The sequence below is a fragment of the Aotus nancymaae genome, unplaced genomic scaffold, assembly GCF_030222135.1.
Source record: "Aotus nancymaae isolate 86718 unplaced genomic scaffold, 86718_ANA_hifiasm-v0.15.2.pri h1tg000092l, whole genome shotgun sequence".
NCBI lineage: Eukaryota > Metazoa > Chordata > Mammalia > Primates > Aotidae > Aotus > Aotus nancymaae.
In genome coordinates this window covers 4,795,546-4,810,811 of record NW_026988507.1, presented here as the reverse complement: position 1 = coordinate 4,810,811, position 15,266 = coordinate 4,795,546, and the positions used below count along the sequence as shown (strand labels likewise).

At 35.7% G+C, this 15,266-nt stretch overlaps 1 protein-coding gene across 2 annotated transcripts in view; it reads left to right on the top strand.

Annotated features, from left to right (window-relative positions):
• ANO6 (anoctamin 6) overlaps positions 1-15,266 on the top strand; it is a 197,034-nt gene that overhangs the window by 98,049 nt on the left and 83,719 nt on the right. For both annotated transcript variants that reach the window (XM_012459079.3, XM_012459078.3), the window contains one exon: positions 9,391-9,519. In XM_012459079.3, the coding sequence (XP_012314502.2) occupies positions 9,391-9,519 (129 nt within the window). The remainder of the gene's footprint in view (positions 1-9,390; positions 9,520-15,266) is intronic.

Sequence of the window (15,266 nt, the reverse complement as noted above, 5' to 3'; positions counted from 1 at the left end):
GGATATATCTACTGATATCTACTATATTAGAACTTAAAACTGAGAAATTTAAAAAATATGTATTAATTCATGTAAATATAACCAATAATAAAATAATAAAATACACATTAATATAAATATTTATGTATAATAAGTGTCTTCTAAAATAGTAGGAAGGGTATCATTTTTAATATACTTTTGCAAATCTCTTTAAGAAGAGACAGCTGAATGCTTATATATGATTCTGCACCTAAGAGTTGCAATATGTTGTTTTGGTTGAAGTACATGAAGATGATTCAGTCTTACATAGACAGGTAGTCAGAAAGAGAGGCATATTTTAAAGCCTTTTCAGATAATTGTGGATGTTCTTCTTGGATTTCACAATAAAACTCAACAAGTGGTAGTTTTTAAAGATTGGTTGCAATGTGGAATGTGAAACTGTATTAATGAATTTTCCCTGCATGAAAAACTTGCCTTGTGTTTTGAAAGGATCTTTACCCAAGCATGATTTTTACCACCATGCTTAGGTCAGTTGGAAAGTATCGATTCACTAAGTTAAGTAGATTTTACAAATGTTTACTCGTTTCATCATATAAAAAAAAAATTACATTTGTTAACACTACCTTCAGTCTTCACAGAAAAGTCATTGACTATTAGGAAGCTGTCAGATTCACAGTGGTTAATTCAATTGTCCTAAATTCTGATATTTGGTTGAAAGCTTCTATTTTGTCACTAACAGTAAATGTTGTCAGTTGTTTTCCTTGAAATGACAGTTGCATGTTGTTCATTTTTGAGAAAGTATCTGCTTAAATACTCGTCTGTGTAACCAAATTTTGTGTCCGTCATCTGTCAAGTAAAAATGGTATTCTTTGAAAAAAAAAAAGCAGTTTTAACACACAACTCAAAAATCCTGCCATCCTTTTCCCTTGAGACAATCCTCATACTTCTGTGTGCAACAGAAGTGTTTAATGGGTACTTCCATTTCTTCCCACAGAATATTAAGATGTGTACTCAAGGTTTGAGATTTAGTAAAGTTAGTACTTTACTGCTCTGTCAAGAACATTCTTAAGGGAAGTGACTACTTGTTTTTTTCATTGTGAGCATGTGGTGGTAAAGAATGCCTACTAGTTTAGTCTGGTGCCAATGTGGAATTGTGCTAAGATGCTGGCCATTTTACACGCCATGACTTTTGCACCATCACTGAAGATGGTAATGCAGTTAGAAAAGCAAATACCACCTTGAATTATTATAAAAGTGGTTTTAACCTTGCAGGTCCCCCAAAAGGGTCAGGAACCCCCAGAGGTCTATGGAGCACACATCGATTGGCACAGAGGGTGGTACGACAAGAGAAAAACGTGAACCCCAGTTGGTAGGAAGGCTTCCAAGGAGGAATTGAGCTAGACCTTAAAGGAGAGTTAAGATTTGGATAGGTGGTAAGGAGTAGGTAATTAGGAGAGGGGGAGGGGATTCCAGAAACCATGTGAGCAAAGGAGTAGAGAGAGGAAGGACCATGACATAGTCAAAAGACTGATGAGAACGGTGGTTGGGCTGGAAGGTTAGGAATGGGGAGTAATAGTTTATAAAATATGACATAGAATCATATTATAAGGCATCCGAAATACTCATCTGAAAAGTTCAGACTTCCTCTAGATGTGGCTGGGAGTAACTAAAGGTTTTTGGACCCTTCTGTGACTTGCTGAGCATATTGGTTTAGGAACGTCCTTTTGGTGGCAATGTAAAAGGTAAATTGGTGAACAGGAGAACCAGATGCAAGGAGACCAATGGGGTGTTAGTTGTAATCTCATTAGTAAGGGCCAAGAGCACAGACTAGAATGATGTCAATAGGTGGAACAGATTGAAAGTTAGACTAACTGCCTCAGAGGTGGAGGCAATATGAGAATTAAAAATGAAAAAGTCAAGGGTCACCTATACTTGATATTACATAACCCCAATTGCTTGCCAAGGACATTGTCTATTGGAGAAATGCAAAAAAAAAAAATGGGTGCTTTTTTATATGGTCCCACATAAGACTTTATCCTCCCCCAAAAAATCAGAATGCTTCCTTTTTTTCTGATAGCAGGACTGTATCATTGAACATATTTTCCTTTTGCCCTTTTGCCAGGAGGCTTTGTGCCAGTTTTCATGTTAAGATCACAACAACTACAATTGTGCCAATGGTTAGTACATTTTCTTCCTCCTACCTTCTCTGACTCTGATTCTGTTTATAATTCTTTAGTGGTATTGTATTCATTCTTCTTGACGCCAAATGTCTTAAACCTCCTTTTGAAAGAGGCTAGGAGAAGGTGTAGGATAAAATTTAATGATAGTATTAGTGGCCCTTACCATATTTTATTCTTTTGTGGAATAAGGCACTTGTGTTTATCACACTTTACTCAGAATCTGAAGAAAGACTAAAAGCCTCTGATGTCCAAAACCAAAGCACTACTCCTTTATTTGAGAGAATGTCAACAAATTCAGTTAATCTGGTTGCACAATTCAAAGCATGCTGGAAGCAGCAAGTAATAGGGTAATACAACACCTATTAAAGACAGGTAAATTGATGGCTAAAAGAAGTAATCCCTGATAATCGGAGTAACAATAGAGAGAAGAAACAAGATGCAGGTGGAAGTTTCTGATGATTAAAAGGAATGTGAATGCACCCAACACAGCTAGTAATCAATAAAGAACTGTTACCTGTTAAGGTAGAGAACACCATTTTGAAAGCTCACATTTATTGAGCTTTTACTGAGTTCCAGGTTTTGTGCCATTGCCTTGCATACATCATCTCACTTAATCTTCACAATAACCCTGCCTTTCTATGATTTTCCCTTTTTACAAATGAGTAAATTTAGTTTTAAAGAGATACAGTATAAACACAAAGGCATGTGGCTAGTTGTATGTGGCACAGTTAAGATTTGAACTTAGTAGTTCTGCCAGATACTGAAGTCTGTGTCCTTTATTTTCATTTTAGACTCTTCATTTTTCAAGCTACTCTGAAATAATAGTAGCTTGAGTTACACTCAATATCCTCTTTTAAGAGTTAAAAATTATTTTATTGGTATAAAGTTTAATTATCTAAAACGTCATTTCCTCAGTGCAATTTATTTCTTAAATTCTCAATAATTGAGTTTTTTAAGGTTTTGTTTATTTACTATCTATAGTCAGCTTAAGACGTTTTTGTACAACTGTTTTAAATGAGTCATTCATTTTTTAAAATTGTGTTTTAGAAACATCTGTGCATCCCCATTTCCACACCATGAAGAACAGCCATTCTTGTAAACTGCTTTTTGAGTTAAAGGAAGAAAAGTAGTATCTACATAAAACATGAACCAACTGGTAGGATTTGTCACAATCCTTTGCTTTCCTGGGCACTAGGTACTCTATTTGTTTTTATTCCTTTGGCTTTGAATGAAGTTGCAAACATTGATCCCCAGAGCAGCTGTCTGAGATCACGGCCCAGGGATACACGTGACATAACCGTTTTTCTAGGGAGTTGCAGATGATGACAGCATTCTTGTGCAGCTGAAAAGCTAAAAATAGCCCAGGGCAGTACTAAGACTGAAAATGGAAACCTGTAAAAGATGAGTTCACCAAAGAAATTGTACCAGGAAAAACCCTTAGATGACTTTCAAACACATGTCACTGTGGGAGTGATGGATTGTAACATTAAGGGAAGCTGCAGAAAAACTATCTGAGAACCTAGTTAAGAGCCCAAGACTTCCTACTTGGTTACACCCCCAGTTACACCTTATTTATCATCCTCAGCTCAAACTAAGTATGAATAGCTATAGCTTAAAATTTGAGGACTGCTAACCTGACACAGGTGTCTACTAACATAACACAGTCACATGTAACACAGGTGACTTAGGAAAGGGGGCAATTCACAGCTATTGATTTGGTAACTGGGAACCACTGGTATTTATGAGGACCAAACATAGATAAGCTAAAGACAGTTGAAGTATAGTTAATTAAGAAGAATCAGAGGAGGGGTGGAGGGGAATGTGCAGGTACAACGTCAAGCTACATTTGTTGTTCCATGAAACTAAGGATCTTAAAGTTTGTGGGTAGAATATTGTGAAAGTTCACTAAATTATAAAGAATCTGGTTGTGGCAATATTATTTTGATTCTAACTGATTCCAGAATATAACATTGGAGCTATTTCTTTAAAAGTTTAGAAATGTAATCTAGGACAACTATTTTGTCTAAGTGGAAAAACTACAGATGATTCTTCCTCGGGATATGGTACAAACTGAAAATGCTTCTAGGGTCAGAAAAGCTTGAAGTAAACATGGCTGGATATTAAATCCACGATGGATATTAGAGCAAGATGCCTTGAGGATATTGGAACCTTAAGAGGTTAGCCTCTAGGAGGATAGTCATTCACTCTCACAAATGTCCTCTTTTACCACTTGTCTTGTTTTATTATATCTATCTTTTGTAATGCTTTATTGGGATATCTTGCAGTTTGATCTCTCCTACATTTCTTTTACCAACATTACCGCTTCCAGATAAGAACAGTCCAAATGGACGATGATTTCGTCCGGAAAGGGAGAGTACAAAAACAAAACTATAGGCATTTTCACATTTTTTTCTTTTCATTTATTGACTATTGTTCCCCTTTTCTGCAGATCACCTTTAAAGAAGGCTAAATTGAGATATTAAAATGGTCAAAAGTCTGTGGGAAAACAGGAAAGCCAAAAATACATATATTTAGTCAGGCTAATGAAAATTACAATTATAACTGTGGGTTTAAGAAAAAGATTCAGTAAGAGTCTCCTACCCCATAAGAAGGCTCCTAACTCAGCTTCTTCCACCCTTGTTAATTAATGCCATTTAAGGAAGTTTTATTTTAAATGTCATTTCAAAGGCCAGTTTTCATATTTCCTCTCCCCTTTTTCAGAAATTTTAAGAATACTTAAAGTCCTATGAGAACTCTATTTGATAAAAGTACTGCTTCCTTGGCATGAACTAGAGGGAAATATTTGATGATCATTAAGCTCAAAGCATTGCACCTTCATCCTCAGCAGGGTCTAAAATGTGGTATTCTAATGATAGAACTCTAGAGTTTAACATAGGCAAAGGGAAACAAAGGTGAAATCAGGAAGCCATTAATATGTGAGCATTCCCTTGTATACAACAACAAGGCATTTCATGGCATAATCTAATGATATTATTTGTAAGTGAACTACATCTATTCTTGAGAAGTGACTGAAAATAACAAGTTCAGCTCTTTGAGAACTGGTTATAGCCATTTAGTTTATAAAACACCAGACTATTTTTAGAGAATTTGCATATCAGTTTTAATTTGCAACAGAAATTATTTGTATTCCAGATAAATAGTATGTTCTGAATCTAAAGGAATTTCGGAGTCAAAATACACAATTGATAACTTGGTAGTTATGCAGGTGGCACGTAAGTTATAATGGAAAGTCGGTCAACAGGTTGGTGCCCTTCTGCAGTTAGCATGCCGCATTCCAGTTGAGTGTCCACATTACAGAAAACATGTTCACCTTGCTAACCCCAGGGCTGCCTCACAGTTCCCTGGAATATTTCTCTCTTTTCCTTTTGGGACTAATTTAGTAAAAATGAACTCTTTTAAGGTCACTATACACATCATTCCCTATCTTCTTTTTCATGACCACAACCCCAGTAGATTGTGCTGGGACACCATCTACTCCCAGCAGCTGCTACTCCTTCTGATGTTGTATTATCCAGCCGCCTGTTCAAATGGATACCAGGGTTCACAGTGGCTATAAATCACACCATTTCTGTGTTTGGATTACTTGGTGCAAGCACCATCCAGGGATCCATAGGAACTTCTCATAACCAGTCTCTCCATAACTCATGTTGAGTGCTTACCTTTGAAGAGGTATTTGGTGCCCTCCCCCACTTAGCAGTCTTCTCTTAGCAGACAGGGGTCCCAGACTGAACCACATAGAATCATGTAGGCCTAGTTTGTATTGCCCTTTACCTACTTGCTCAGTTACCTGTATGGTTTTTACAATTTCAAAAGTAAGGAGACCCAAGACAATCTACTGAAAAGTGTTTAATAAGACTGTTCAATTAAGTGAAAGATAGTAATAAGCACTCCACACACACAAAAAAAACAGTATTTATTTGGGCAGTACCCATAACAAAGTTAGAACTCTCTAGTTAAAAGGTATACATGAAAAAAACAAAATACGTATTTTTGACTGTCACATTGGGAGAAGTGGAAAACACTGAAGTCTAATGAGGGTGGAGCAAAGCACTCATACCCTGCTGGTGGATATATTGATTTTATAAATATTTTGGATGACAGTTTAGCAACCTATGTATCAAAAGCTTTTAAAAAGGCTGTAACATTTAAAATCTGCTTCTGGAATTTAGCCTAAGGAAATAGTGATTGAACATGTGCACAGATACATATGTACAAAGATGCTCACTGCAGTAGTGTTTATAAAAGCAGAAAATTGGAAACCACTTCTGTGCTCATCAGTGGAGGAACTGTTTTACTAAATTATATTGCAGCTATTATACATGTTGTAGAGCTTTCAGTAAAGCTAGCAAGTGTCTATAATAGACGTTTACAAAACAGTATGCATAATATGGTACCATTTTGTTTAGTGTGTTTGTGTGCTCTCGTGTGCATGTATGTATATCTAAGCCTGAAAGGATGTACTCTAAAATTTTAAGAAACTTAGCTCATGTCTAGGAGATGGGATTACATATGACTTTTATTTTTTTCTGTATACTTTTTTGTGTCTTCAGAATTTTTTTTGTGTTGAGTATATATTTTATCATCAGAAAAACATTTTTTTTTTTAATTCTAAGAAAAAAGTAAACCTGAGCTCCTGAGTTCTCAGCAGAGAACTCAAGGTGAACAAGCAAGACCTGGCCACAAACCTTCAAAAGCTAATAGTATGGTTAACAGGGCAGGAAGCAGACAGTGTGATTTGTACAGACATCATTCTGGGCCACTCCTGAGTACACCTTGATCGTCATAGAGTCACCACTAAGGGATGTTCTTGGAACATCCTGACACACTTGACTCTAAAACAGACTTGGAGTCTGAGCTTCAGGATGTATTTTCCTCATTGAATGGGCTCCTTTTCCACCTTGCTTCTTTGCTGTCAACACATTCCTGAATGCCTGCTCTGGTCAAAAACAAGCTCACTTACTCCCTACAGCACACACCATTTACTGAGCTGACTTCCTGTGTGGCTCCCCTGTGTGTTCAGTGTTACTAATATGTTACTTCCTTTCCTCCCCATCCTGGCTTCCACAGTACTTGTCTTTCCACTATCAGAAGTCAGCCTTCCATACCTGCAGTTCTTGGCGCTTTTTTGGCTCCGTTATTGGTATTTTTCTTGAACTTCGCATTTTGCATTTTGGTCAAAATAAAAGGAATAACTTTTGACCTGGTCTCTTCTATCTCTGTAATTTTTGCACCATTTTGTTTAGGGGGAGAAAACATTCTACTTATTACTCATGCCTTGACTCTGATGCCTGAACACTGCTATAGTTAGGAAAAACACTTAGGAATATGTGTGATTCGTAACTAAATGCCATGTAAATAAAATTTTATTATGTTTTGTATTTTGTGAAATCTAAATATTTACATAAAGGCTTTTGCTTCTAAACATGGATTCACAATTCACTGAAAAATAGAAGATTCCATATTTTTACTTCAGTAGTTTTCTGTTGTTATTACAGTTTTTTCCTTTTGTGTTCTTCTTGGAATTAGCTACTTTGTCTTACTAGTCTTAAAAGCTGGAGAGAGCCACATGATTTTTTCCATATTTGCACATCAATTGCACTTCAAATTAATTATGTGAATATTTTGATACTGTTTATTTTTCATAGTGTAATTCTTCAACTTTATTGTTAGACAGTAAACCTTTCTTGCATCCTGCTGTGTGTAAAGATTGAGACCCAAGTGAGCCTGGAATACTCTCCAATCTCATAGTAAATGACAACCATATCAGGGGAGGAATAGGCTATTTGGAAATTCCGATACAGTAAGACAGTCTTACTTGCTGTCCAGGGAAAGTTTCAGACACCCTTACACATAAACAAGAATTTGAGCAAAGATCCTAATCTGACTGCTTTTATTCAGATCTTGAACAAATAATTTAACTTCAGCATTTTAACTATCTGTTTTTATTTAGGCCAGTTCCCTTGTTACATATTCTTTCCAGGCTAGTGTTTAGTTTCTCCCTTTTTCCCCGTTGTGTAGTAGTGTCTTCTGCCAAGAGATAGAAAACCTGGATTTCACAGCAGTAGAGACTGGCACTCTTCTCTGGTATTGCATTTTAATAGTACCATATTGGAGTTTGACCTACTTATTTCACACAGGCAAATGTGACCAAGTCAGTGGAGTTTTCCTTCAAATAAAGGGTCATGGTCTTCATCACACATGGGAGGTATGTATGCAGACCAGATTATCTGGGAGCTAACTGCCAACCTGTGCCAGTGTGCAAGGGAAGAGTGCCTGGAGCCATGTACTGATGTGGTTCTCATTCCAGGCCTAATTCTTCAGAACTTCAGTGAGCTCCTGCTGGGCTTCACCAAAGGAAACAATGTGAGCTACAGAGAACAAGTTGCTTTTTGTACACTTTTCAGATGTTTGCACCAGGTTTTCCTGACTGTATTCCACTGGAACCCCCTTCCCCTTTGTTATTCTGAGAAATTATATATATATATATATTTTTTTTTTTTTCCCTCCATGCACAATGTTCGTCTAGGAATAGCCCTGATTGTTACCAATAGTATAGGCCTCATTAAAAGGAAGATAAATTGAATGGACCTAAAGGTTCTTTTGGTTTTTTAAAATTTGTGTGCTAGTTATGAGGGGCATCATTTGTAGATTTGGAGACAATACTAATGACTAGTGTAGCTTTTGCATATAAGGAAGTATATTTGGCATTTGTTTGAAGTTATTCCATGATATCTTCTATAAAGTGGTGAGGTAGGTCCAAAAGGAAGTCATGAAAAATGGTAAAAAGTTAGAAAATAAGACAGAAGAAGGATGAGATTTTCATCAACAGTGTTTTGTCTTAGATTTTTCTTCTTGTTAAATAACCTTGGACAGGCAGTTTTGTTGACTGTGTTCGTACTCGACCTTGATAAGCCTTTGCTATTTGAGGTGGAAATAATTCTGGGATGATTGTGTTACATATGTAATATTGATATGTTCTCGTGAGTTTATAGAATAATGCTGTACTGTTCAATTCAAAGACTTCCTCTCACCAAGAATAGACCATGTTTGCCATGTCATAGTCATAGTAGCCATGACTGGTTGGTAAGCTAATAGTGGATGTGTATTTCTCTTTCACAATAAACCTATTAAAGCTAGAAAATTTAACACTTACAAATCAGCACTTTTCCAAGAAATTATATATTACAATTTGTTTTTCTGTGTTACACAGGAAGAATTTAATGGAAAATCTGACTCCCTCTTCTTTAATGATGGCCAGCGAAGAATTGACTTTGTGCTAGTGTATGAGGATGAGAGCAGAAAAGAGACCAATAAAAAGGGTACAAATGAAAAACAAAGGGTAAGTTTTTATGCTATTTTCCTTTCTTTTTATTTCTTATATTGTAAAATGAAAAAGCTGCTATTTTGTATAAGTAATAAAGTGAAACTGGTGTTGAAATATCATACACAAAACATACTTTCATATTTTCTCTGCTCATGTTCTCGCAAGGCATGTTAACAAAACATTTTGTAAATTTGAATCAGAAACTTCCTCGGTCTCTTAACCTCATTTGATTTCACAGCTGAAAGCAGACTTTCTTTCAAGGAATTGGATTTTGTATTGTACAGAAGAGATTTACCTTAAAAGCATGCCTGGCTATTTAACTAGATGGGATGGGAAGCTAATGATTAATAATGACAAGTATAATAACAACTAGCTTTCAATGTGTGCCCACTCAGGTTTTGTACATGCATTTTGCATACATTTTCTCCTTTTATACAATATGAAGTGGATTCTATAATCACACCATTTTTTGGATGATAGAGATGACCCTTAGAGAGATTAGATGAGTATACAAGGTCATGGACTCTAGTCTGGCAAGTGATCAAGCCATGGTTCAAACCCTAACCAGTTAGAGTTAGGGTTAGAGCACAGTTTTTATTTCCACCTCAAACTGTGCTCTTGACCTCGTGTGTTTTCTGTCACCTCCCTTCCCTTCCTTTCATTCATTGCCATTGCCAGTCAGGCTGCTCTCTCTTCCCTTTCCTTTGCACCAAGCTTTTTTTAGGTAAAGGGCCATCTTTATCTCAGGATATTAAAACAGGGCAGGGTCATGAACAACTCCCTGGAATTTTTTCACTTGTACCCAAACTGCATTAAACTAAAACAGACCAAAAAGAATGCAAATGTGTGTTACTTTGACCCACTTTAGAAATCATCTCTCATCCTTTCTTCCTCCCCTGTTCACATACATGCGCGCGCGCACACACACACACACGCACAGCTTCTGTCTGGACTGTCTCCTTGAAATATACCAACTTTAAATCTGTTGATTTCTGCCCATTCTTTCAAACCAAGTGATAAAACCTTTTAAAAATGAAGTAATCAATACTGCTTTATTCATCTGTTTGTTTCAGAGGGGGTTAAGTTTAGCATTTTATATTTGCATGGTGAAATATGAGCTCAAACTTTGGAACCTGACCTTCAGGTTCTAATTCTGCCACTCTATTGGAGTAATTCTGGTTGTAACAAACAAGCCCCCAGGTGACAGAGGCTTAACACGATAACAGAGCGTGTATTGTTCACATCAGAGTCAAATGTAGCATCCCTGTTTGGCACATGGTTTGGGGTTGGGCCTCTGTTCTTTGCAGTTATCAAGAAACCCAAGCCTCACAGAGGCTCTGCCATATTCCACAGGTAGACTTCCGGGTCATCCTGAGCATCAACATAGATAAATGGTAAATAGGTTGAAGAAAGTACTCATGCTTCTTTACCACTTTGGTCTCAAAGTAACTACATCACTTGTGCTCACATGCTACTGATCAGAACGCAGAAGAGTGGAAAGTATCATTTCTGGCTGGTTAGCTATTTCTAAGCAGGAGCTCCACCGTATGAAAAGGGAGCACGGTATTATTTGGTGGACAGCTAGCTTGTGTTTGTTACAGCTACCAACTGGCTGTGTGACTTAGGCAAATTTTCTTATCAATGTTTTTTTCTTTTTCTTTTTTACATTTGACATCTCTAAAATCAGTTGGCTCTTACAAATGCTGTGTCATAATTTCATTGTTGAATTTTTTCTTGTTAATAGATAAAATATATTGGGCCACCATACAATCAGTGGCATCTTAGATTCAGGAAAGTGGGATCCTAATACCTAGTCCATATAATTATGGCTAAGATTAAATTAAATAACATATATAGATGTTACATAATTTTTTAGTATTATTAGATTATAAATGTTAATTCTCGTATCTTCCCTTTTTATTTGGGATTTTTCTTAAAATAATGCCCTGATATGAAAAGGCATGACTCTCCTGTTATACAATTTTATCACTAGAGTAAAATAGCTTAGGATACTTTCATTTTCCTGTGGACACTAAGATATATTCTATGCAGTCGTAGTCACCGTCATCAAATATTCATTAAGCATCCATATGCCAATGGATCTGGATTGAGCACTATATAAAGTAAGTTAAACAGATCTAATCCATTAAAGTATAAAAGAAACAGTTCTGGTTTTAGACAAGAGCTTTACTGCCATGGTGAAGGGCCCTAGAGCTGCTTACATTATTAATCAGTTCTGCATTTGCTTCAGACAAAACATAGGTCCCAAGGTAACTCTCATAAATCAGGAGGAAAAAAGTCATCATTAATTTTGGCAATCCTTGAACTCATAGATTGATATACCTTGATGTTCGTTTTTATAAGCTGTGCTTTGAAGTGTTTTCAGACTGTATTTCCACGTATTACTTAATTTATATTTTACCAAAATGCAAAGCTTAGCTTTGGAATCACATTTTTCTTAATTGGAAAAACATTCGTGAGCTCCATCATACTCCTTGTCAGGCCTTATTGAGGATTTAGGACAATACCAAGAAAAGGCAATTCAAAATCCTATTTTCTTTGAAAGAAAAATCTTATTTTAAACCATATTGATTTCCTAAAGCAACACCAAGGTTGACTCTGCCAGGGTTTATCTAAAGGATATTGTTAAACACTTTTTAGGGCTGGAGAAAGATAGACGTGATAGGGCTACAAACACCAAAAACATAGAATATTAAAAAGGATATATCATCCCTTAAGCAAAAAGAAAGTAATTTTCTAGCCAAATTTCCAAATATCATGTAACTTGGGTCACTCATATCAAAAACACTTAAGAAATGCAGTGCCTTCCTTTAAAAAGAATAAACCATTTACATTTAGATTTTACGTGAGGATGATTATCAGTTGCTTCAGCAACAAACACTCATTTATCCTGTACTGGGCTTGACACAGAATGTTTGAATGTTTAAATCACAAATAACAGGAAAATCAAACTCAAAATGACTTAATTGCTAAAAGGAAAATTATTTTCTCATGTAAGTAGTCTGGAGACAGCCGTTTCTGGGTGAGTTTATTGGCTTAACGAAGACATTCCATCCTCCTGCTCTGTCATCCTCAATATGTTGGCTCTTAAATTGTCTTCTCTTGATTTTAAGATGGCTGCTGCAACTCCAGGTAGCCAGAGGCAGAAAGAAGGAATGCCCTTTCTCAGGGCTGTTTTTTTAAGAGGAAAGAAATCTCCTTTAGAAGTTCGCTTTGTAGATTTCCTTTCACAATTCATTATCTGTTACATTGTCTCTTCCTAAATCAACTACTGGCAACGTGAATGGAATTATCATCATTAGCATAGACTAAATAAGATTGGTCTTTCATCTCTTGAATCACCTGGTCACAGAACACCAAAAGAACAGGCAGACTTTTCTTAGTAATAAAGAGGGGAGAATGGCTCTTCTGCAGGCAGCCAGCAGTATCTGGCACAGTACATGATTAAATATATCTAAATATGTTTGATCCATATTGTAAAGAGCAAAGATGTTAAATTCCCATATAGTTCTCCAATTCCTCTTGCTCAGTTTTCTTAGTAATTGCTGCTTTCTTCCAGAACTGCTAACAATTGGCAGAACTGATCTTTTGAATTTTGTTTTGTCTGACACTTGCCTGCCTTCAAACGGATGTGTTAGTGACCAAGTAATGGTACAGTTCAGATGAGGGTGAAGATGGGGAAGAGGTCTCGGTACCACAAAAACAGTGGAATCAATCCTGAATATGATTTATTTATTTATGTACTTTTAAAAATTTAGTTATCCATTCCTAAAAGTTAATGGAAAATTCATGTCCTGGAAGTTGAAAAGTTTATATATGGAAGTATATATTTGTGTTTCATATCTGACCTTAAGAATTCTTTAGTGTGCGGCAAAAGGATCTGGCCAGTGGAGACTGTAGGATAAATAATTTTTTAAAAATGAGTGATCAAGCTTAAATTTATATAATTATAATTTAATTCAATCTTTCAAATACTGTAAGACAGCTGACTAATTGGTTATAGAGCATGTGAGCTTCTAAACACCGTTATTCATTGTTTTGGATGAGTCATCATGAGACTAGAACAGTTTTCTTAGCGTCTGGATGAGATCTCTTGGGAAATGTTTAAAAGCTTACCAAAAAGTTTTACTATCATGAACATGATACATCACTCCTTTTATTGAGATCTACCATCCTTTAAGTAAAGCCTTATAATACAGGTTGAGCATTCCAAATCCAAAATGCACCAAAACGCAAAACTTTTTGAGTGCTGACTTGACGTTCTAAAGAAATGCTCAGTGGATCATTTTGGATTTTCAGATGTTGATGCTCAGCTGGTAAGTATAATGCAAATATCCTAATTTCTGAAAGTCCAAAATTAGAAATACTTATAGTTCCAAGCATTTTGGATAAGAGATATTCAACCTGTAATGTCCATGGAGATCTTAGACATTTTTATTAACTTTTCTCAGGTATTTAAAATGTTTGTTGCTATTGCCAGAGGCATTTTAAATGCAGTTATGACTTATTGTGTGTAAAATAAGTCTATTGATTTTTTTAAGTGCTAAGAACGTTGATAAGTTTTTAGTTCTAGTAGTTTCTAATGCTGTTTTCTCAATTGAAGACCATATTGTCTACAAATGATGACAGTTTTGCTCTTTCTTTGCCATATTTATACTTTTTTTCTTGTCTGAGTGCAATGGCTATAGCCTCTTGAACAAAACCAATACACATAGTAGTCACCATTGTATTGTTCTCGATTTTAATGGGAATGTTTCTAAAATTTCACTATTAAATATTACACTTGCCATATGTTTTTGATAGATTTATTTTAGAAAGAGGAGTTCCCTTTTAGTCCTAGATTTCTAAGCATTTTTATAATAACTGGGTTTTAAACTTTATCAAATGCTTTTTCTTGTATCTGTTGAGGTGATCATATGGCTTGATTCCTCATTAAGTCATGCATATTAAGTATTGGTTATTTTTGCCGAATAAGATAGTGTCATAACTGATAGTATAATTCAAAGCATTCATTTATTAACTTTAATAAGCAGTGTTTACTTTTTATAGTTATTTACACCCTACTTATGTTAATACTACATTAAATTATTTATTTATGGTCACAGGTTGCTTAATGATGTTTCAGTCAGCAGTGTACCACATATACCATGATGTCCCTTAAGATTATAACACAGCTGAAAAATTCCTGTTGCTTAGTGACATCATAGCTGTCTTAACATCATAGAGCAATGCATTACTCACATGTGTGTGGTGATGCTGGTGTAAACAAACCTACTGAGCTGGACTGCTAGTCATATAAAAGTATAGCGCATACAATTATGTATAGTACACAATACTTGTTAATGGTAATAAACGACTATGTTACTGGTTTATGTGTTTATTATACTATAAGTATATTTTAAAAGTATGCTTTTTTATCATTATTTTAGAGTATACTCCTTCTACTTACAAAAAAAAAAAAGAAAGTTAACTGTAAAATAGCCTCAGGCAGTTACTTCAGGAGGTATTCCAGAAGAAGGCACTGTTACCACAGGAGATGATAACATTTCTGTTATTGCCCCTGAAGGCCTTCCAGTGAAACAAGATGTGGAGGTGGAAGACAGTGATACTGATGATCCTGACCCTGTGGAGGCCTAGGCTAATGTGTATATTTGTGTCTTAGTTTTCAACAAAAAGATTTAAAAAGTTAAAAAAAGAGAGAAAAATACTTAAGATAGAATAAGGTTATAAAGAAAGAATTT